General features: G+C 33.5%; 1 protein-coding gene and 1 non-coding gene across 2 annotated transcripts; both read left to right on the top strand.

Moving 5' to 3' along the window:
- Positions 1-60: 60 nt before the first annotated feature.
- Positions 61-3,982, top strand: LOC105785629 (E3 ubiquitin protein ligase RIE1). Its single transcript, XM_012611750.2, has 5 exons — positions 61-845; positions 2,026-2,145; positions 2,539-2,671; positions 2,768-2,926; positions 3,528-3,982. The coding sequence occupies exons 1-5, from the start codon at positions 367-369 to the stop codon at positions 3,687-3,689; spliced, it is 1,053 nt and encodes a 350-aa protein (XP_012467204.1). The 5' UTR covers positions 61-366; the 3' UTR covers positions 3,690-3,982.
- Positions 3,983-20,900: 16,918 nt separating this feature from the next.
- On the top strand, positions 20,901-21,007 carry LOC128032689 (small nucleolar RNA R71). The gene has a single exon (XR_008188957.1). It is a non-coding gene; the product is annotated as a small nucleolar RNA R71 (small nucleolar RNA).
- The last annotated feature ends 4,586 nt before the right edge of the window (positions 21,008-25,593 follow it).

A 25,593-nucleotide genomic window follows, 5' to 3' on the forward strand; every position in this document is an offset into this window, starting at 1 on the left:
GAAAAAAAGACGGAGAAATAGAATATGGGATGCAGCAGTATCAAGTTTGAAGGAACAATTACAAAAAGCAGCCATTTTACCATCTATCTAACAGTCAGCTCTCAAAGTCCAAAGTGAAAAGGTCTTTAAATTGAAGTCTAAACTGGAAGCTCTTCCTTCATCTCTTTCTATAATTTTCCATAACTTTCCTTTCAAGATTCAGTTTCCCTTCTTTTCTGATTCTCTCGCTTTCTTCCTTCCTTCCTCTTTTTCAAGAAAAACAAAAGACAGTGTTTCTTTTGCTAATAGTAGTTCAGATAGATGTGTATTTTCTTTTTCTAAAACCCTCCACGATTTTAACAAATCCCCCCTATCGAATTCCCAGCCATGTCTTCCACTTCTTTATCCGACGCCACAACTACGTCGGCGTCTGATCCTCACGCGCCCCTCCTCCGCTCGCGCCAGTCTGATGCCTCCGCGGCTCGCTCTTCTGCCCTGGCTCTTTTGTTGGGGCGGGTCACCGGACGCCGTGGCGCGTCCATGCTTGTGAGGGAGACCGCGGCACGCGAGTTGGAGGAGCGCCGGGCGGACTGGGGGTACTCGAAGCCTGTGGTGGCCTTGGATATTCTGTGGAACACGGCTTTCGTGGTGGTGTCGGTGGTGATGTTGATCTGTACGGTGAATGAGAGGCCTAACACTCCTGTTAGAGTGTGGATATGTGGGTATGCTTTGCAGTGCTCGGTGCATGTTGTCTTGGTGTGGTTAGAATACAAGAGAAGGAATGCTAGAAGAGCATCTGGTAGGGGTGAGGAGAGAGGAGAAGATGTTACTGATAGTGAAGATGATGAAGATTCGAATCAATCAAGGTCTGTTGTTATACTATCCTTTGACTTCAATTTTGATTTGGCTCTTATTCTTTTAAGTACAAGGATTCTTTTCTTTGGTGTTTAATTTGATCTTTTGAGAGGTTAATAATGAGGATGGATTATTTTTATGCTTTTTAAGTTAGAATATTGGAGAAAGCGTTGTTTGCTTATTCGTGCTAAATTGGATGAGGGTTTTAGTTCAATTGGGGTTCTACTGGTTTTAGATGAATTAGATGAGGGTTTGAGTATGATCTTTATAGTTATTCTCATGGAATTGAGAGGCTTTCTTTTGGTGTTATCATTTGTTCTAGACTTCTAGTATGCCACTTTCTTTTTTTTTTTTTTTTGTTCGCGGGAAGATAGTTGGTTTCGAGGCGTGTGGAACATTTTAAACTCCTGGAATATTTCTGAGTGGGGCAAATTGGTCCACTTTGGGTATTTGAATACTAGAACCAGAACCATGGCTTCTGAAAAGTAAGTGCTAATAACTATTGAAAAGACTAAGCATTGATCTTTACATAATGGTAGAATACCTAGTATTGAAGTAAGGAGCCTTTTCCCCCTTTATGCAAGATGGAGAATTGAGAAAATGGTGTGTGGTTTTCGTCTGGGTTAACTATTGAATGTTGGAATGTGATTTTTGAGGCAGGTATCAATGCCCAAAATGTAGAACTCCCATTCAAGTTTATGATAGAAATTTATTCTTCTCTGGAAAGAGAAACTGAATGTCTGTAACTAAACTGCACTCGAGAAGCTGCTTAACGCTGACCATCACCATGCTTTGAGTCTAGCAGGATAAATTCCGAGGAATTTCCAGCTGAAGATACGTAATTAATTTTTTACCATGACGGTATAAAAAGATGTGTGCGCCAAGTCTAGATTGTTGGAACGCAAATTGCTAAAATATACCTAGTTTTATTATTTTCTTTCTCTCTCTTCTTTTGGTAATTTTACAAACTGAGTTGATGTCTAACTGTCATTCCAACTGATGTACTGACAACATAGAGTAGTATTGATATTTATTTTGATAATGTAAAATTGTTGCCATATTGTCATTTGAGTGAATTTTTTCTTGTATTTCCCAATCCCCTCTAGATTTTGCATTTATTTTCTGTTTTAGTGACTATGATGTAAGATAATTGAATTAGTATTCTCATACTGGTTTGATGGTGAATGCCAGTGTAACTAAACGATGTGAATCAGTGAATACCCTGGCATCATTTATCTGGTGGATAGTGGGCTTCTATTGGGTAATTTCTGGTGGCAATATCCTTCTACAACAGGCTCCACGCTTGTACTGGTATGCCAAGTCTGTTATTTGACAAGCAACTTATTTGTCAGTTTTGACATATTCATTATCATTTCAGCCCAATGCAGACAAGAAATTTATGCAGGAGCTTTCTGCCTTCATTTCTTGAGCTATTTAAAAATTGCACTGGAGTTATTAATTATCTCACTCTTATGATTTGCTTTCAATATTGTCTCCATATTTAGAATATATTTCCCTGTTCCTCAATCTGTGCCATAAATGAATCAAAAGAGAATTGGTAGAAAGGCTTTAGCTGTTAGTTTACCATTCCGTATTTTCAGATATAGTTTCTACCATTTAGCTTGTCTTCTATTGTTTGAGGTATCTATTGTACTATGGTGTAATTGAGAATGACTTCAGGATCTCCATCTCCGATATCTGCAGGTTGGCTGTGGTTTTTCTGGCATTTGATGTGTTCTTTGCAATCTTTTGTGTTGTTTTGGCATGTTTGATTGGGATTGCTTTATGTTGCTGCTTGCCATGCATCATTGCAATTCTTTATGCTGTTGCAGGGCAGGTATGAATAAATCACTTACTAGTTATACTGACTGAGAAATTTTAAACAAATAGGTCACAGTGTAATGGCATTTTCATTATTTGTGCTATTGATTAGGAAGGTGCATCTGAAGCAGATCTTAGCATTCTTCCAAAATACAGATTTCAGATTATAAACATTGGTGAGAAGCCTAGCGTGGGGGTAGGAAAAATGGTTCCCGTAGAAACAAGCAGTGGATATTTGGCAAATGAGCGCATACTCTTACCTGAGGATGCAGTAAGTTATGGCATTATCATGGAACTACTATTTTTGTTTGCAATGATGTTGATCCATCACATTATTGTTGTCCTATTCCCTCCCTGTCTTGCACATTTGTTCTTTTAAGGCTATTCCCGGGCAAACAATCATGCTCCTGTAGTAATGTGATGAGTTATCACATCTTGTTTTCTTTTGTCAAAAAGGAAACAAAAAAATGACTCAACATCCAACTGAATTGGATTTTTACCACTTACTTATTGTTGAGATCAGTAGAGGTGGCCATTGTTTGGGTGTCTGACCACCTGGAAAATAGAGAGAGGAGGTTGAGGGTGCCGGAGGGAAGAGGATAAAACAGCAGAGTAAGGATAAGGGGTAGTGAAGAGAGGCTGCTCGGTAGCTTCTTAGGTTCCTTGTTTTGGGGGTTGCAGCCCCAGTTGGTCCCTTATGTGCCATTTGGGTTGACTTGACAGGCAGAGTAGGGATCTCGTAAGGCAGGCACATGCCCTTCTTTTGGATTTCCTTGGCGCTGCTGATGTTTGTCAATACATATTTGAAAGAATGCAACTCCTTTGATCGATTACTTTACTATCAATGTCCTTTTTTTTTGTCATCATTGTAGGAATGCTGTATATGTCTATGCTCGTATGAAGATGGGGTGGACCTCCATGCTCTCCCTTGCAACCACCATTTTCATTCAACATGCATTGTGAAATGGCTGAAGATGAATGCAACATGCCCCCTTTGCAAGTACAATATTTTGAAGGGAACTGAACAAGTATGATGGTAAAAAAACTCGGATCCCCCAAATGGCAGACCCAATTCAAATGCTTATACTTTCTGCATATGTACAGTAGAAACCAAATCAAGAAGAGAAATAACACTGTTGAATATCTTAGCCTTTTTCTTTTCATTTTAAATTTTAATTGGCCTTTTGGAGTTTGATTTTTCTTTGGTCCTTCCTAAATCTTTAGTTGTTCGACATTCTCTACAGTCAAGAATGGAATGATTTTCATTCTTCAAATGTTCTGTTGTACTTTGCGTCATTATTGTAGAATGGAATTTTATTTGGCTTAATCAGTTTCTGGCAATTTTATCATTTAATTTAATATTAGAAAATAAAAATGAACACTTCTTAAAATGCAAGCCTTTTAAATGTTAAAATTATAGTATTTGTGACTATTTTGTTTTGATAAATGATTTTTAATTAAAAATAGACTTGGAATTTTCTGAGGTAAAATAATTATTAAAAGTAATATTAAAATAAATCATATAAAAATACAAATATAATTATATTTGTAAAAAAATATAAATATATTTAATAATATAAAATATAAAAAGTATATTTTGAAAATTTGAAAACAAGTTTCACTTTTACATAGTCAATCAAGCTCTTAAATTTAAAAAAGTTAAAGAATTGTGGGTAAGGTCTTGGTTTAGTTAGTCAATTTATGAATGCTTAAGTTCGAGATATATCATGCGCAATTATATATATGTAAGTCACGTGCGTGAGCTTTAGCTTAGTTCAATTTGTAACTTGAATTTGTATTTATATTTTGTTTGGGTTTACTTGTTACACTTTAAAAAAAAAGTTAAATAATTTGAACAATAAAATAATATTTTGTTTAAAAGCTTGAATAATTCAACTTTTAATTTATATATATAAATAATTATTTAGTAGATCCACAAATCAGTTGAAATTTTGCCACATATTTATTCATTCAATGGTCCAGTTTTCAATCCAATTGTATTAGTACCTTTGGCGCTTCAATGTATATTTGATTGCATGTTAATGAAACTTATTTTCTTAAAGTAAGGGTCTGTTTGATTGCCAGTAAAATATTTTTCGTAAAATAATTTCGGAAAAATGTTTTACTTTTCTGTAAAATAATTTACTGGAAAATATTTTCTGGTGTTTGATTGAATCTGTGTAAAATATTTTCGGCTGGTTGGCAGATTTCCTAGAAATATTTTTCGAAAAAATTATTTTTACATATATTGATATATATTAATAAATTTTATATTTTAAATTTTTTACATATATTGCAATGATTTATTTATAATAATACTCAATTATTAAGCCACAATATTAATCGTTATAAATTGAAAAAAATTAATATCAAATAAATTATTTGTAATTGTGTTAAAAACAAGTATTGAATAATTAAAAAACAAGTTCTTGGAAAATCGATAAATAGAAGTAATTTTCACCGAAATGAAGGAAGGAATGAAGGAGGCGATAGAGAGGAGAGCACGGAAAATGTCTTACTGAAATTGAAAGGGTAAGACATTTTCCCTAAAATGTAACCCATTTTCCCTTGTTTTGGAGTTCATTTTCCAAATGGAAAATATTTTCCGCCAATCAAACGCTGGAAAAATTGGAAATGATTTTCCGGAAAATCAATTCCTTCAATCAAACAGACCCTAAATTTAAAAAAAAAAGCACTTTTACTAATTTTAATGATATTTTATGTTATTTAAGAAATAAACTTAATAAGTTTAACTTTTTAAATTAAAAAGACATCAAATAAAAAGAATAAGATCTACTAAAAGACACCCAACTATAAAAGTATCACGGTGATTCCTTTATTATATATTGGATTTACATTTTGATCCTTTTTTGAAAAAATAACTAAATTGGTTCATATAAATCCTTAAAATGCAATAAATTTTAATACGATCTTTTATCCTCAAATAGACGAGTAGTCTAAATGAGTCATTCAGGTAAGTCCTTGTGAAATCCATAAATTGTATAATCTTGAACTTGAATTGAACATGTGTATTAAATGTAGATTCTGGAAGGTTAGCTTTAGAGTCGTGTTATCGAGTTCGAGGGTAGTTGGAAGATATATTTTCCATTGGTTCAATTCACTTATAATAGTAGCTATCCATTGAGTATTCAGATGGCACCTTATGAAGCTTTCAAGGATGAAGCCAAATTTTTTTTAGAGGCGCAAAATTAAATTGTAATTTTTATGATAGTAAAAATGCAATTTCACCATTTTAGTAGCCTATATCTTTATAATTTGTGAAGGATTAAATCAAACTTTTATCATTTTTAGGGGGTCAAAATGCAATTTTAACTTTAATAATTTAAAATTTTAAAAATTTTAAAGGGCCTAAATGGAAAAATTTTCTATTTTAGGGGCCGGGGCCCCTAGCAGTGTAACAACTCGTTTTCCAATGGCATCAGAAATGATAGTTTCAAAATCTCGATTTTCGATAATTGAGTCAGTAAATATTACTTTATAATATTTACGAATCTATTATAGAGTTATATTAAGTTCTGATCCAAGAATTCTAGTGAAGGGTTAGAAATAAGGTATAGGATTAAATCGTAAAAATCCTAAAACTTAATAGTTATTAATTTTATTAACAAAAAGGCTTTAAGATTTTTTCAAGGTTTTAAATGGAAATTAAGCCATTTTTATTTAAAGGTGGACGGTTAATGTGTATTTGCTATAATTTATGTGTTATTTTAAAGTTATAATAATAAGTAAAACATGGAGAAAACATATAATCTTCTTTATTTCTTTTTCTTTCTCCCGTTCCACCATTGTTGAAAACCTTGAAGCTTCGGCCAAGCTTCTCCTCTTGCATGTAAGCTAATTCTAAGTTCGGTTTTCGTAATTTTTATATTTTTGAGATCGTTGTAGCTTAATTTAGCTAGCCCAAGGACTATTTCGTAAGACTGTTAAAGGTTTTAAAAGTTACCATTAGTGATTTTTGGAATTTCTTGATGTTTATTGATAGATTTATAAGCTTGGTTGTTAAATAGAACTAATTCGTAAAGTGATTATTGTTAGTTTTGAGTAGACCTTCCATGGGTAGGGCGGCTCTACTACCCGACGACCCACTTTGAAATATGGGACGGTTTGGGTAAAAATATAGGCCCGAAATATGGGCTTGGGCAAAATTTTAGGCTCGTTTAAAAATGGGCAGACCTCGAACAAGATTTTTTGGCCCAGCCAAACCTACCGAAAAATATTAAATATATATATTTTTATTTTAAAATATAATAGTTTTTATTTTAAGTTTATTTACTTTCATTTCCTTGACTAGTGTTACAAAATAATAATAATAAAACATCAAGTTTGTTTTACTAATCAAATGTTAGATTTTGTTACAACAATTAATACAATTAATAATTTGATAAATTTACTAATCAAATGTTAGATTTTATTACAACAATTAATACAATTAATACAATTAATAATTTGATAAATTTACTAATCAAATGTTAGATTTTATTACAACAATTAATACAATTAACAATTAATAATTTGATAATTTTACTATCAATTAATTTTAATAACTATTAGTTTTAATTTTATTAAAAATAATTTTAATTTTAATTAAAAGCAGTAGGGCGGGTCGGGCTCAGCCCTATATTTTTCTTCTGAACTGGCACAGGCAAAATCTCAGCCTATATTTTGGGCTTTGGACCGGCCCTGCCTAGTAAGCAGGCTAAAATTTTTGTGGGCCCAATAACCCATGGACAGGTCTAGTTTTGAGTTTAGGGACTAAAATGAAAAGGTGTTAATAATAGTATGAAATTTCTAAAATTTTAAATACTTGAGAGCTGTTTAAGGATGTGTAAGTAAGCGGATTTAGAATTGGGGGTTTAATTGTGAAAGTTATAAAGGTTTTGGCTTTAGGGACTAAATTGAATAAAATCTAAAATTTTAGAGAAATATTATAAATTGAAATTAATGGGTCATATGCTTATATTTTAATATGTTAAGGTATTTGAAATTGATATTTTGAACTTAATTATTATTTAGATCAAGATTTGGAATAATTGGTTGAAAAATGAGGAAAAGAAAAATCGCAGAATAGTTCCTGCGACTCAACTCGATAACTGATCATACTAGGTAAATTCATAGGATATAGAATTATGCTTATATGTATTGATTGTGAATGTATATATATTTGTATGCATTGTTAGATTGAAATTTTGAAATGTTATAATTTAATATTAAGGTGATAAAGGATCTAATTGAAAGATCTGTATACTTGTGAAACATGATTCTTGTGGTTATTTAATGAATGTGATTTACTTGTGAAATGTTTTTTGGATAAACATGGAAGTGCTCTTGTTTCGTAAACATTAAGAATTCTGTACAAATGCCCGTTTGAACGTAGTAAACGATTAGGATACGATTGGCATGTCAATAGGGTTAGTTGCACGTTTATATTATTTGCACTACGGTGCTCTTTGAGATATTTACCCAAGTATCCGAGTTATTTTTGCTATAGTTCCTCGGGTTATTCAAATACGTGAATAAATGAAATAATGATGTTTTGTGATCAAAATAACTTGAATGTCATTGTTGATATTGAAATATTCAATGGATTTGTATACGATGAACTCACTTGTTTATTTTTGAATTATTATGTTAGGTTATAGTATCATGTTATTTAATTATTGCATATATATGATTTAAGGTAAGTTATAAGTAAATTTAATCCCGTGAACTTATTAAGCTATTAAAGGCTTACTTTGTTTCATTTTCTGTTTTCTGTAGTGACATTTTACGAAACAAATTTGTCGGGTCAACTCTAATGCTTACACTATCAAGCTTCAGTCTCTGTAGATTTTGAAATCATTTTTATTTCAGTTATGTGGCATGTATATAGGTTATTTTGGATCATGTGTTTGAGTTTTAAAGGTTGATGTTGTAATGTGATGATAATGGTATATATATGTAATGGGAACCTTGAAAGTTTATGTGATATGCTAGTGGTATGAATGGTATATGTGTGTGTGTGTGTGTGTGTATATGTGTGTGTGTGTGTCTAGTTGATGTATTCTAGGTGTTGAAGCAAGTTTGAGAATGATTTTAGGTAATGCTTGAATGTAATGTTGTGACATATGTGCCAAAAAGGTAGTTGAATGGTTAAGACCCTAATGGTTAGTGTTTGATTGTGATTTGATAAAATTAGGTAAAAATGACTGTGATGGTAGGTAAATAATATTATAGGTTTATGTTGTTAACATGGTGACTAGTTGTTATTGAAAAAACTTGGTTGTGATGGTGCCAAAATGACATATTGGTTTGGCACAAATACGATGTTTTTGTGATATGTTTTGGTTATGATTTGTAAGTGTTGAACAAGATTTTAAGTTGATATGGTATGTATTTATATGTGGTTGTGATATCATGAATAAAAGATTTGAGCTATGCACATTTTAGGTAAGTTTCGGGTTGCACGGTTTGCCACACGATCGTGTGTCACACATGGGTGGTGGACACAATCGTGTACCACGGATTTTTATGGAAATTAGGTTGCACGGTCATAGTTAGTTACATGTCTCAGCCACACGACCGTGTGACATTTGTTGAAATTTTACACTTTGACCCACACGACCTTAGTGAGTTACATGACTGTGTGAGTCAAGGCCACACGGTCTCAACCTGTTACACGGTCTAGTTACAAGGTTGTGTGATAAATCTAAATTATATAGATTTGTAGAGCAGTACATATTGAGAATTTTGTCACAATTAAAGCAATATTATAATTTTTGAGTAATTCAGTGCTAAATTCACATAATTCTACTCTATGTTGCTACATTTTGAAAGTTTCATAATTTGTGCTATAATTGTTGTAGCTTAGTACACTGATTTGTCGATGTTCGAAGCCAGTATGGATAACACATGCACGTGAGCTGAATATCAATCAGCATGGGACAACAAGCTAAAACATTGGACTCAACAAAATTATTTTAACCCAGCTTGGAAGTGGGTTGCTGAAAAGAATAAGTTTGCCTTCTACATTGGAGCCCAAACCGTTTATTAAGGGGGAAAAAGCCCAAATTCAAAAATAACTTGGTAGAGTAGCCCAATCAACTTTGGAATAATTAGTTAAGGGTCCTTACATGTGTAAAAAAAATCATAAATCAACCCCAGTCAAACCCTATAGTTGCCGTCCAACCCATGCCACAAATCAAGCAAAAATCAAGATTTAATCATTAAAAAATCAACCCTTCTCACCATGAAATATGGCCGGCCATGCATGGGAGATTTCTTAGGGATGTTCATGCTATTTTTAGCAAACTCTCACGCCTTACCTCATGTATAAATACCACCCTCATTCACCTTTCAACTCATTCCATAATCCATCATCTTATCGATCATTCATTCTCTTCTCTCCCACGCCTAGCCTTTCATCCCATCCTCTCTTTGAGAGTTCCCTTAGCAAGCAATTCTTGAGAGAAAAGCTCCCTTGGTCGGCCACCTTGAGGAGTAATTTGCTTCTGAGCAACGACAGAAATTAGAGGAAGTTACCACAGATAGTTCTCAAGAAATCACAAAATTCATCTCAGAGTTTCTTCTTCCTTTCTCTTTTAATTGTTCTTAGTTTATAAACATGGTTGCAAATGATTTGATTGCTTTTTCAAATGATAATGACTTAAATTGTTTAAGCTAGAATGGTAACAATTCCTTGATTCGGTTCGTTTAATTCATGTTTATATTGTTCCATGCCTCAATTGTTTATGCTTCCAATTAAAATCATTCTTGTTGTTCATGCATCAAGATATGTTTGACTGCATTTTAATTAAATTCTTAATCCGGCCCAGATGGTGATTAATGGACGTAATAATTGGAAGATGCATACTTAGTTTATATCCAGTCAAGAATAAATAAAAGGTTCGTAATATTTCCGAAAGAAGACTATTACCTTGCATAACTTTAAATTTATGTAATTAAATTGTTTCAAACCTAACTCGTCCCTGTTACTTTGTATAAATTCTAAGAAATCCTTAATTAAACAGTGACATAGAAATATGCACACTTTTCTAAGGGACAAATCTAATATCTCGAAAGAGCTATGATTTAGATTCCAAGATCATAAATGATCAAGTTGCCATAAAATTTTTTCGGAACTTTGGTTAAGCATGATGATGAATGAATTGAGTTAAGAGTTGTAATTGTTCTAGCTTATTCATGTTATTATTGTTAAAACTTGTGAATTGCTGCTAAACCATTTCATTGCATTTAGTTTATTTCATTGCATATTAGTTGTTAATTTAATTTAAATATCCATCACTCTCAATTATTTTATTTTTATAACCAACTTGTTAAATATTAATTTCACAATTGCTGATTATCAATACAGTCCCTGTGGAGACAATACTCTTTTTATTCACTTATTACATGATGATGACTGTGTAAACTTGCACATTCCATTGCGAATCAAGCTTTTGGCGCTATTGCCATGGACTATTATTTTAATAATTATTTGTGAAATTATTTCTTATAATTTGGTTTACTAATAAAGGAATCATGTGGATGAATGCGGAAGTGGATCGTAAAGTTTGTTCAAGACTTAGGGCTGTAGACGTTCGGAAAGAAACTTAGATTCTGAAATAACCTAAAACACAAACGAATCCAAGTCAGATAAAAAAATTGAAGAAAAACAATTGAAATAAATAAACTCAGATAAGTAAAATAAAATAATAGAACAATAAAGAAGGAAATAAAGAAGATAGACAAAAAACATAGAACATGATATATAAAACTCTTAAGATGCCTTGGAAACACGAAGAATTCACAATCCCCTTCAAGCGGCTCTAATTTCCCCTCCAAGATAGAAACCTTGACAAGAAAAAGTTTGAAGATGATCCCTACAATCTAAAAAGATTGTTAAAACTCTTCTAAAAGAAACTCAAGAACAATTCTTGAAAAAAAAACTCAAAGAGAGTTTGAATAATAATCAATTGAATGAATTGTGTACAATGAAAATGCCTTTATAGGCTAACTAAATAAATCTAAATAAAACTCTTAAGTATACTAGAACTCTAATTAACCTAAACAAGAAGTAGTTTTAAACTAAACTTTCTTGTTGACATAAAACTCCTAAATAACTTAAAATACTTAATAAGTATAAAAAATTCGGGATAATAAAAGAACAAAATAATAAAAGTTGATAAATACAATATTTGGCTCATATATAATAAAAATTAAGTCTAAAACCCGAACCCAATATGATTTAAACTCGAATTAAAAGCTCGAAACTCGTAATTCTTGTCCAGGAATTCTACTCGCGCAATCTTCACTAAAATGATCATAAGTTGAAATCCTAAACTCAAAATCGAGTGATTCAAAGTCAGTTTCGAAGCTAAGAGATAGATATTTGAATGCCATGTAGACATCTCAACCCAAAAATGTCTAGATCCCATCCAAAAAGTTATTGTGATTCTGCTAATTTCTTAAACTTGAAGATTGATAGCTTCGGTGAATGGAATTTAAGAAATTTCACTCCATCCATGCATGTATCATTCCCCCTTTCCTTGAAATTCATCCTCGAATCTTGTCTTTGATCAAATATTGGTTTGATTTGCTTGGCCCAACATTCTTTTGGGCACAACGATGAATCTCACGAAAGATAATGTTTCCAACATTAATCTTTCGGCCTACCATTATGGAGTGGAGAAGCAATAATCTATCCTTTGAGATTGTAACATTATATGTAAAAGGAATGAGACGGGTTTTCAAAAAATGGTACCAAATCTTGCATTGAGGCTTCAACAAGACTTTGTCGACGGTATAACAGTCATTTCAAGAAATTGATCATTGTGTACCTTCCACACAAACATCATTGAGAACCTAGGTTAAATGCTCTAGGGACATTGTCTTCACAAAGTCAGCATGCTCGTCAGGACCTTCAAATAATCCATATTGGGCATTGATGAAGTCCTCATCAAATAGAACTGATGCGCCACGTACATATATAAATGCATTTTCAAGAGAAGTAATGTGGGAATAAAACTCTTTCACTACCTTTAGGAAGACATCGTCAGGATGGAGACAGAAGATTCCTCATCTATGCTTTTCAACAACTAATCAGATGGCCTCTATATACCCCATGAAGGGAGCATCCTGAAAAAAAGGAACCCTTTTTTCTATGCAAAATGGTCTTTTGGAAATATTTTTATGGTATTTATCTTCAGCAAGTTTACTAAAGAAGGTGCGTGGAGAGGCAGAGGTCTAAGTAGAAGTAGAAGCTGTTTGAGAAGCCATTGAAGAAAATATAGACAGCTTGAAAATGAAGAAGGCTAGATTTTATTATGGTTATGAATGAAACAGAGATTAAAAGTAGAAAACAAAACTGGATGAAAATGTGGGACGAAACTGAATCGGCTAGGTTAAAACTTGGGACAAAAGAAATTATGACGTGAGCAATAAGATTGGCCTTAATCATGGTCTGACAAGGCAAAATAATTGGCATTTAGTTGGAAAAGAAAATGTATTTAGCGCAAATTTGTGAAAATTAAAAGAATTGGGCTAATGGATTCAATTTGTATGTAGTCTGACCCAAAAAAAAACCTGTAACAAGAGAAAATAAATAGTTAAATAAATTTATTGGGTAACAAATAAGAAAAAGTAAAAATAAAATAAACGAAGAAAAGTTTTGCAAGAGAACAATATTAAGTATTTCGAACATAAATAAAACTTTTTCATGCATTATAGGGGCTCCAAATTCATGTTTTAGGTGTTGACCATTGACTTTGAAAGTGTTTTTTCATCTTTAGCGTCGATAGCTCCATCAGGGTATATATATTTGACTTCGAATGGTCTAGACCATCTCGACTTTAATTTTCCAAGAAATATTTTAAGTCTGGGATTCAAGAGCAAGACTTGTTGTCCAGGTACAAATTACCTTGGCAAAATTTTCTTATCATGCCATCGCTTTGTCTTTTCTTTGTACAGTCTAGCATTCTCATAAGCTTGAGCTCAAAATTCATCCATCTCATTAAGCTCCAATAAGCGATGATTTGCAGTAGCAACCCAGGCCATGTTTAGTTTCTTGATTGCCCAAAATGCTTTATGTTCTAGCTCAACTGGCAAATGACATGGTTTACAATAGACAAGCTATAACAACTCGTTTTTAGTGGTGCCAAAAATAATGGTTCCGGAACCACGATTCTGACTATAGAATAAATATTTTATTATTTATTTAAATTCTATGAGATTATATTAGGGTCGTATTAAAGTTACGTTAAGAAATTTTAAAGTTTAAATGGTTAATTAAGTAAAAATGACTAAATCATAAAAGGTTGCAAAAGTGGGTTTCTATTAGTTAAAAGGGCTAAATGGCTTTTGAAAGGTAAACTAGTGGATCTAGATAGTAATTTTACCATTTTTAAAGTTAGTGGACAATTATGGGCAGGATTTTGTTATTTTATAAGTTATTAACCTAAGGGTAAAACGGTAATTTAATAAATAAATGCTTAAACATGAGAGAATTAGCTATCATCTTTCTCATTTCACTTTGTTAATGTCGAAATCACCATTAGAAGGGGATCTTGGAGCAGTCGGACACTTGTGTCTTTTGCATGGTAGGTTTTCAAGTCTCATTTTTAGTGATTTTTATGTTTTTGAGTTCATATTAGCTTAATCTAGCTAGCCCAGGGGTTAATTTGCAAAACCATTAAAGGTTGAAGGACTTGCCATGGTAGATTCTGAATGGGTTTTGATGTTATTTGATAGATTATCAATCTTAGTTGTTAAACAAACTTGTTTTGCTAAGTGGTTTTGATAAATTTAGGGTTTATGGACTTATTTATGAAAATAGTAAAATCTTATGGTAACATGAATAAATGATGATTTAATTGGGCTGGTATGGGTCCCTAAGAAATTCACCTAGCGTGTATGGAGGGTAAAAATGGTATTTTTACTAGTTTCGAGCTTAAGGACCAATTTGTGAAAAAGTTAAAATAGAAGGGGTAAATTCATAATTTTATGATAATATGGATTGAATTGAATGTTTGATGTTAATTGAAGTATTTAATTAAATGTAATTATCTATTTAGATCAAGATAAACAACAATCAGAGTTAAATTAGGGAAAAGCTAAAGCTTTGGACTAAACTTCAATTAGGTTATTGCAACCATATTTATCGAAGTAAGTTCATATAAATTATAATCGTATTAATTATAGTTAAGTTGATTATCTGCTATATCGTGTTAGTTATAAATGAACTTGAATATACATATATCTATGCTTTGAGCAATTGACTGATAAATAATCCTGTTTGAACCTTAAGAATTCTTAGGATACGAATGACAAGTCACTAGGGATTTCATGTTTTGAGTGTTAGTCTTGAATGTCCTACTGCTGGCCGAGGTCCTACATTTGTTACGGATTCTCCACAGCTCGTGTGAGCAGCATCGTGTAGCTAACATTTCAACCTACAGCTTGTGTGAGCACTATTGAAAAGGAAAGGTTATGGTTATATGGAAAGGCACACTACGTGTGAGCATTCCCGAGTATCCAATGTAATTCTAGATGGTTCAACGGGTAAGAAAAGGTTAATGGCAAGGTTTGTTTATAAATGGATATTGATTCATGATCTTATGAAAAGGTTAATGTGGTAAGTGATGTATACATGAAAATCTACTTATGGTACGGTTGATTATATGTGTATCATGAATGAACTTACTAACTTGTGAGTTTGATGGTGCTTATATAGGACTTTACTAAGCATATGGTCTTGGTAATGATGTTATGTTTATTTGATAACTTGTGCTTAAGAAAGGTAAGTTATGTTTGACTTTATACAAGCTTACTAAGCGCTAGTTGCTTATATAGTTACTTTTCTTTGTTTCGTAGATTATTGGAAGCTCGTTCAGTTGGAAGCTTGTCAGAGATCTATCACACTATCCAACAACCATTTTGGTAGATTTTGAGTTATTTTGTCTAAGGTTATAAATGGCATGTATAAGACCTTTTATAATGGTAGGTCTTGAATGTGTTACTGATCATTTTGGTATGAATATACTTTTGGAGTAGATATCTTGTTTGATGGAACTTTTAGGTAGATATCTTGTTTGATGGAACTTTTAGTGCTTTGGCAAATTTATGTTCTTTGGTTTCTTTAGGTACTTATAATATATGGTACTTTTGGTAAGTTTGTGATTAAAAGTGAATGGTTATAATTGATGTCATTAAGGAGATAAAGTGACTAGATTTTGTGCTTGAATTGTGGCCATATTGCTTTATTTTAGTTAATGATGTTTTGCTACAATTATGGTGCCTTTGAATGGCATATTGGTTAGATGAGATAAGATGTTTGTAATGGTATGTTTTTAAGTGTTTGAAAGGTGTTTAGGTCTTTTAAATGTATGCACAAGTTAAATGATTGGTTAGGTATGTTTTGGTCTCGAAATGGCTTGTTTTTAGGGTCAATTTATGGAGCACACAGCCTAGGACACGGGCTGTCACACAAGCTATCACATGGCCATGTGACACACACAACCTGGCTACACGGTCGTGTGTCATTTGTTAACTTTGGTGAATCAAGTCAGTGTGTTACACAGCCTATGACATGGCCGTGTGTAACAACTCAGTGAGTTACACGATTTGAGACACGAGCTGTGGCAGGGCCGTGTGTCCCTTTGTTCGATTGTTACACAGCCTGGGCTATGTCACACAGCCGTGTGACCCCTGTTTTCAAATTTTGCAATTTTTTCCCAAACTTTCTGATTTGTTTCGAATTAGTCCCGAATTGGTTCTAATTTGATTTTAGGGCCTCGAAAGCCTGATTTAAGGCCCAAACATACATGTATGCTAGGGTATTGGTGAGTTTTAAATGATTGTTGTTAAATGACATTATTGAAATGTTTTGATATTAATTGATCAGGTTTGCATGGTAATACTCCATAACCCTAATTTGGCGATGGAGACGGGTTAGAGGTATTACACAAGCTTGAAAGGTAACATTCCTAACGATGTCTTGAAAGTTGTGCGGTAAGCCCACAAGGCTTCATCCAACCTTGCTGACCAATCCTTGCGATTGGGATTAACAACTTTCTCCAGAATTTGCTTGATTCCTCTATGGAAATTTTAGCTTGTCCATTTGTCTGTAGGTGGTATGCTGTGGCGATTTTATGTTTAACCTCATATCTGTTTAGAGTGTTGGCAACTAATCTGCAGTTAAAATGTGAACCTTCATCACTAATTAAGGTACGAGAGGTACCAAACCTAGTAAAAATATTTGTATGCAGGAATCTCAGAACTGATTTGGCATCATTTGCAGGTAAAGTCACAGCTTCAACCCATTTGAAGACATAATCCATAGCGACAAGAATGTAGATATTACCCCAGGATGGTGGAAATAGACCCATAAAATCAATTCCTCATACATCAAATAATTCCACCTCTAAAATATTTTGCAGCGGCATTTCGTGTCTCATTGATAAGTTACTAGTTCTTTGACAGTGATCACAAATTTGACAAAACTCATGAGCATCTTTAAACATGGTGGGCCAATAAAAACTAGATTGGGGAACCTTTGCAGCAGTTCTCATGCTTCCAAAATGTCTGCAATAAGGTGCAGAAGACAGTGATGCAGGATATTTTGAATTTCGTCATCCAGAATACATCTCTGAATTACTTGATCTGCACACTACTTGAATAGAAATGGCTCATCCCAGTAATATTGCTTGACATCATGAAGGAATTTCCTTTGTCCTTAATGATTGAGTGCAGGTGGTAGCAACCCACTGACTAGAAAGTTAACAATATCAACAAACCATGGCAATGCCATAGCCAACAATAACTGCTTTTTAAAGAATTTGTCTTTAATCATTTGACTATCACCATAATTATTCCCTGCTTCTAATCGAGACAAGTGATCAGCCGCTTGATTTTTAGTGTCTTTCCTATCTTCGATCTCCAAATCAAATTCCTACAGTAACAATATCCATCTAATGAGTCTAGGCTTGGCCTCTTTTATTCTCATCAAGTATTTAATGGCAGAATGGTTTGTATAAACTGTGACTTTGGTGCCCACTAAATAAGCTCTAAATTTTTCAAGGGCGAATACCACCGCTAACAATTCTTTCTCCATGGTGGTATAATTGAGCTGTGAATCTGTCAATGTACGACTTGCATAATATATAACATGAAACATCTTGGTTTTCTTTGGCCTAAAACTGCTCAGTCACTTGCATCACACATCAATTCGAATGGTAAAGTCCAGTCTGGTGCAGTGACTATAGGTGATGTAATTAATTGCTCCTTTAACTCTTTGAACGCTTTTGAGCATAACTCTTCAAAATGAAATGGTCTGTCTTGTTCCAAAAATTGACATAGAGGTTTGGATATCTTAGAAAAATCCTTGATAAAGCGACGGTAAAATCCAGCATGACCAAGGAAGCTTTTGATTCCTTTCACTAATTTGGTGGTGGTAACTTTTCAGTGACTTCTATTTTTGCTTTGTCGATGGTAATTCCTTGTTATGAAATCTTGTACCCCAAAATAATGCCTCACAAACCATGAAGTGGCATTTTTCCCAATTCAACACAAGATTTGTTTCTTGACATCGGCAAAGTACTAACTCCAAAATTTTCAAATAGTCTTCAAAAGTGTAGCCAAACACTAAATAAACATCCATGAATACTTCAAGGAATTTCTCCCATGCAACGCTGGAATGTTGCAAGGAAGTTACATAACCCAAATGGCATTCTTCTAAAAGTAAATGTTCTATAAGGATATGTGAATGTAGTCTTTTCTTGATCAGTAGGAGATATGGCAATTTGGTTATACCCTGAGTAGCCATCTAAACAACAGTAGAAGGCTTTCCCTACTAATCTGTCCAACATTTGGTCTATAAAAGGCATAAGGAAATGTTCCTTTTTCCTTGCTTTTTTGAGCATTCAATAATCCATACGAACTCTCCAACCTGTGACAGTATGTGTGGGAATGAGGTCGTTGTTATCATTTTTAACTATGGTGACCCCTCCTTTCTTGGGTACACAATGAACAAGGCTCATACAAGAGCTATCAGAAATTGGGTATATAATTCTAGCATCCAACCATTTGATAATCTCCTTTTTAACTACTTCCTTCATGATAGGATTCAGTCTCATTTGCTGCTCAATAGATTTGCCATGGTAATCTTCAAGATTATTTTGTGCATGCAGATTGCTGGGCTAATTCCTTTGATATCGGCAATTAACCATCCTAAAGCTTTCTTGGATTTTTGTAAGACTTCTAGTAATTGCATCTCTTGGTCTGTTATAAGCTCACCAGAGATAACTACAGGTAGTGTATCATTATTTCTCAAATAAGCATACTTCAAATGCACTGGTAATGGCTTCAAATCCAGCACAGGTGGATCTTCTATTGACAATTGAGGAGGGTTGAAAGATTGATCTAATAAGTCTAATAATTCAAAGCTTCTCCTGAATCCATTTCCAGATTGCTAAATTTCTATCAGTTCTCTAGATTCTTCAGTCAATTATGTTTCATTTAATTCAATAGAGTCTGCATCAGAATTGTTGTACATATGTCCTGCAAATTCTTCTTGAATTACAATGTCAACAAATTCAACATGGCATTATTCATCTGGGTCTGCACACTTTAAAGCATCAAACATATTAAATGTCAACTACTGATAATTAATTCTCATGGTTAATTCACCTTTCTGTACATTAATCAATGTTCTACCAGTTGCTAAGAAAGGTCGTCCAAGTATTATGGGTACCTCTTTATCTGTTTCACATTCCAGAATAATAAAATCTGCTAGAAAAATGAACTTGTCAACTCTTACCAGTACATCTTCAATTTTACCTTCTGGATGGACGTATGATCTATCAGCTAGTTGTACTGTGATTGTGTAGGTCTTTCCTCTCCTATCCCAAGTTTCTTGGAAAAAAACATAGGCATTAGATTGATACTTGCACCTAAATCTCATAATGCTTTGCCTACATAATAGTTTCCAATCGAGCAGGGTATAGTGAAACTTCCTGGATCTTTTAACTTTGGTGGCAGTTTGTTCTTCAGCATTATTGTGCATCCTTCAATAAGTGCAATAGTTTCGAACTCCCCTAACCTTCTCTTATTGGATAGGATATCTTTCATGAATTTCACATAGTTAGGCATTTGCTCTAATGCTTCCACCAAAGGTATATTGATCTGTAATTGCTTCAAGACCTCTAGAAATTTCTTGAATTGAGCATCTTACTTCGAATTTTGGAAATGCTAGGGAAAAGGTGGCGATAACCTTCCTTCCACTTGTTGAGGTTGCTTTGCCATAGCATTTGTATTGGCTTTACAAGATGAATTTGCTTATGTATGCTTTTGTTTACTCCCATCTTTTGTAGTTTGTTCCACTACTGATTTGAAAGTTGTACTTTCAAGGACTTTTGAACTTTCCTTCTCAGTAAAGTCATCATTCACAACTTCTGCAGCTAAGTGCCACTCCGGAGTGTTATGGCCTTACTTTGTTCCTTTCCTTGAGATCGAGAACTTTCTGTGTCACTTGGCAATGCTAATTGTTGTCTAGAATTTAATGCAGTGGAAATTTGTTCCACTTGATTCTCCAGAGCTCTTAAGGAAGCTGTCTGTCTCTAAATAATCGCATAATTCTTAGCCATATACTCCTTTAATAGAGCTTCCATAGTTGATGTTAAAGATGATGAAATTTGTTGTACATTTTGCCGAGGTATTAGTTGACTGTGTCCAGGTGGTACACCAGCCATATTCTGTCGATTAATATTACTGGCATTTCCCATTCCTTGATTACTCCAGCTGAAATTTGGATGTTATTTCCACCCTGGATTGTATTTGTTGGAGTAGATATTGTTTTTGCTATGATAAAAATTTCCCATGTAATACGCAGAGGCTGGATTGGATAGGCATTCATAAAAAAAAAATCTTCTCCACAGTATGTGCATGCTAGTTCTGCAACCTTCATCTCCTACACTGCAGAGGGTATTTTCAAAGTTTTAATCATATATGTTAAAAATGATACCTGGGCTGTTAAAGATGTAATCGCATCAAGTTCCATTCCTCCAACAACTCTTCTATCACTACCAACTTTGGTAGTGGGGTACTAATAATCATTATTTTCTATTCTTTTCAGAATTTCGTATGCTTTATTGTAGGATTTGTCAAGTAAAGTCCCATTAGCAAATGCATCCACCACCATTCGTGTATGAGCATTTAATCTGTTGTAGAACATTTCTATTTGTGTCCAATGCTAAAAACCATGCATTGAGCATTTTCTAATTAGTTCCTTGAAACGCTTCTATGCTTCATATAATGTTTCATCTTCTGATTGCCTAAACGATGTAATGTCGTTCCTAAACTTGGCATTCATGTTGGGAGGATTGTACCTAAGCAGAAATCTCTGACACAGTTCATTCCAAGATACCACCGTACCAGATGGTAACGCATTCAACCATGATCTGGCATGATCTCTCACTGAATAAGGGAACAATTTTAATCTAAGGGCATCTTCAGGGACACCCTGCTACCTAAATGAGTCACAGACTTCAAGAAAAAGTCTCAAGTGCAATCTTGGCTCTTCAATAGGTAAACTACTAAACTGCCCTACCCTTTGTAGCATCTGAAACATTAATGGTTTTAATTTAAAGTGTTGAGCTTGAATATGTGACCTAACAATTCCTGGATTTAGATCATCCAAATAGGCACTACATGTTCTCTGATAGGTCTGTCTTTGTCATCTATGATTCGAGGAATATCAGCATTCCTTTCATTCTGAAGTACTGGATCTTCTCTAATTGGATCATTTTTAATTCTCTCCATTTCTCTTAACTATTTTCTTCTTCGCCTTACTGTCCTTTCAATTTCAAGATCAAAACAATGTTTTGTATACTTTGAATGTTTCTTCTCATACACTAATACAAACCTGAAAAATAAAATAAAATACTAATTAACTGCTCTAACAAAAATAACACGAATAATAACAAATCAACTTTTCACCAATATTGTCGATCTCCGGTAAGGGTGCCAAAAACTTGTTGCGTGTAAATAACTAATGCACTTGTGCAAGTGTACACGTCATTCAAGTAATAGAGTGATAAGTAAGTATTGTCTCCACAGGGATTGAAAATTGGTAAGAAATTGAGTAAGTTATTATAATCCTATTGACTATACTGAATAGTAGGAAATACTCTCAAGTTAAATAAGATGTTTGTATAATGAATTAATGAAATCAAATGCTAAAAACAAAGAATTGATATGACAAATAAAATGTTGTGGCATATTACATAGAACGCAAGAGTATTTCTATTGTTGAATTAATCGGGCTGGAATTATTCAGGTGAAATGTTCATATTAAAATAATGCCATGGAAAAATATTATCTAATCAACTGCTCAGAGAGTCACTACTGTAACCTGCCTCTTTTGATAGCTAAATCTTAAGCTAGAAATCTAAGTTACTGTATATCTATAGAACTCTGGATTAATAACTACAATGAATGTTCTTCTCTGTACAACTTGCAACATCTATGTCTAGAGTGCTACAAATATTTTATTGAGTATTCGCTTGTATCAAAAGATTTAAGATCTAGTATATTTAACCTTTTCAAAATTAAAAATACATCTAAGAACACAACACACAATCAACTATGTCTAGAGCTTGCATGCATGTATTTAAAATAAGCATAAATTGAATAAAACAGTGACATAGACAATCTCAAATCAAGGGCATTAAAGATGATAAAACATTCACCCAAATAACTCCAACCCAAAAAAGATTTAGATCATGGTGGAAAACTTAACATCAAAATAAAATCATCCATGAACATTCTCAAATAAGTTCGAATCACAAAAATCAGGAAAATAAAGACAGAAATGTAGGAATTCTCACCACACTCTAGCTTCTCTTTGATCTTCAGATTGTACGTGAATCTGGGATAACTATCTCTCCCCCTTCTTCACGTCTGTATTATGCTCTCTTAAGCTACACCCTGTCTTTCTCTAGAATTCTCCAATAGAGAGAAAAAACCATTGTCACCAATTTTCTTCTCACACAAATTCTTTTCTTTTTTCTTCTTCTTTTTCTCTTCTTTTTTGGGTATTTTTTTGGTATACGTCCAGCTGGCTGAGGGTGACGTGGATAGAGTGCTAAGTCATCTTCCTGAAATTGCCATGGCAATTATGTTAATAATCAATCTCACCATTTGCCACGGTAATGTTTCACTTCCTTTATTTTTATTTTGCATCCTCTTCATCCTCTTCTTCTACCTGTACCTATGTCTAACCACAGCCATAACTTTTCCTTCCCCTAGTAATAAAAGTAATAAATGGTGATCATTATAGCGCAATCCAAGCTTTATTATGCAATGTTCTAAAATTATCCTAAAAATGAAGATGTATTTACTTAAATACAAACAATTAGTTCCATTTAGAGTCCTAAAATATAACTTCTTTCAAGAGTTATTAGTGTATGAAAGGAAGGAAAGATGAGAAGTAAGGATAGGTCTCGCTGATATGGCAAGGTGATAGCAAGTTAATTTTGTGATTTTAATGTATCTATTTTTGGCTAATTTTTTAATAGAATACTACTGAACTTATGATTTCTTCTTAAATCTCATCAAGGATGAAATTGGAGTGCAAAAATTCAAAATCAAGCAAAATGGAATAAATCAGAACAAAATGCAAGAAAATGGGCCAAATTAGAAAAAATGCAGAATTAGTGGTTGATCAAATCAGATTTTTGAAATTGTCAAATTCTATAAATAGGAAAATTCTGGTTTTAGTTGGCATAATCTTAGAGGAATCATGTTGATTTTAGTTGGTTGAATCATGCTAAATATATTACTTGAAAAGTGTATAAATACTTGTATAAGTGGCTTAGAAAGACACACTAGAACTTACACAAGAAGTTGAATTGGATATATTTTTCCTTATTCCTTTCCATTCGTCTATAGCTTGGCAAAGCTTACTACCAATTTCTTTCTTTTTTCTTTCTTTTGGTATAATTGCTTTGCAAGCCCTTTCTCATTTTCACCCATCACTATTACACTCAAATCCACATTTAAACACCAATTGAGTATGATTAATTTCATGCTCAACTAAACCTCATTTAACCTTAGCCCGATTATCATTCCTATAAAAAATCGTGAGATATGAACTTGCATTAAAACCTTTCAAACATGGTATTTGTTATCTCTCCGGTATATGGGATAGTCACAATCGTCCCTTAAAGTTAATGTAATTTCAATTCAAAAAGTGCGCATTGGGTTGGAATTGTTTGGCCTATAGTTGGGAAAACGAGACGGTCATCTGCCAAGTTCAAATTCTTGTGAACAAATTGACATGTCTAATTGGAAAAAGCTAGTTGGGTTTTGTTAATGGAGATAGTGATCGGATTTAAATGACCCATGCGGTTGAGGTAGTTGATTCGAGTTAGGCTTTTTTAGATCGCAAGGCTACCAAGATCTTAAATTGCGAACGCGTGTTACTTGGTAGATAATCGGTAAGGGTTGGTTTGCAGGTCATATTGAAACCTATTATACAAGGAAAAGTTGGCGGTTGAGGCTTCCTTGATCGCTATAACCAGCTTATCATTTGGAAAGGAAAATTTACTTTCAAGGATCGATACGAATTCAGAGTGTATCAAGGCTGAGGCTAAGTATTAATATATTTGATTCATCGATTTAATTTAATTTCCTTAATTTTATTTTGCAATCATTATTATATTATATATATTATTTTCTTTATCAACTAAAATCCCCACTTTTATTCTTTTTTTTTCAGCTCTGCAATGCATAGGTCGTGGGTACAACAATTACCTAGACTTAGGAATCTGGTTACTTAAAATAGGAAAATTAGGAATCCCAGTACATGTAGGATCAACCCTACTACTCTATACTATTATTTAATTAAGTTAGAGCGTAGGAAGTTATATTTGGTGGTTTCGATGTCCATCACGAGGTATCTGGCATATGGTCGAGTGGAGAGCTCGACCAGAGGGAAGTGTTGTAGTGAACAGAGTAGCTCGGAGGAACAGGTGGAGTCCTCCACCCTGATAAAGAATATTCGCCTTGAGTGAGCAGGGAGTATTTATGTTTAGTTCATTTTACGATTATTACCCTTGTACGACAGGGTTTATTTATGTATGACCTAATGAAGGAACTCACTAAGTTCATTTGAACTTACAAGTGGTTGGTTTTTGTTCGTAGGATTTGCAAAGGTTGATCAAGGACTTCGAGGGGGGACCAAGCCAGATGGAGAGGAGATTGTGGATCGCTGTTAGACCAAAGTCATGCATATAGGAGGGGTACCATTGGAGGCTCCGCCTCAGGGTAAATCATGGTGTAACCAGATAACGTCCTTAGGGTCTGGGTTCTGAATTAATCAATGTAGAACAATTTCGAGTACTAAGTAAAGAAAGTCTAATGACTTTTCTTTTTCTCAAAGACTATATATAAATAGTATCAAAGTTCCTTGTCTTAAAGAGAGAACGATCTCCTCATTTCAAATTAGTGAAGAGACTATTGAAATGACTTAGAAGGTCAAATAGTGGAATTCTATTGAGTATAACAAAGGACAACAAATTAGAAGACAATAAATAAAATGCTAGCAAAATCATGAAATAAAACACACTCGGGAATCACCCATCTACATGCATGCAACATATGCGAAATACTCAAGGGACTAAAGAAAGGATGTGGAGAAAAATGATTTTCTTAGAAAGTCAAGAAAAATCCAAGTAAAATACGAACACTAAATTATTGGAAATAAAATGATTAGAAGATCTTCAAGGAAATAGAGAATCAAGGAAGAAATAATTATCATAAGATAGATTGTGAATTGAAGAAAAAAAACTATAGATGATTTAGAAGATGGAAGAGAAAGGTGATTACTGGGTAGTTACCTAACTCTATTAAAAGGTTAACGATGAAAAAGTGAAAACACTTTGAAAA

This window comes from Gossypium raimondii, chromosome 1 (genome assembly GCF_025698545.1).
Source record: "Gossypium raimondii isolate GPD5lz chromosome 1, ASM2569854v1, whole genome shotgun sequence".
NCBI classification, from domain to species: domain Eukaryota; kingdom Viridiplantae; phylum Streptophyta; class Magnoliopsida; order Malvales; family Malvaceae; genus Gossypium; species Gossypium raimondii.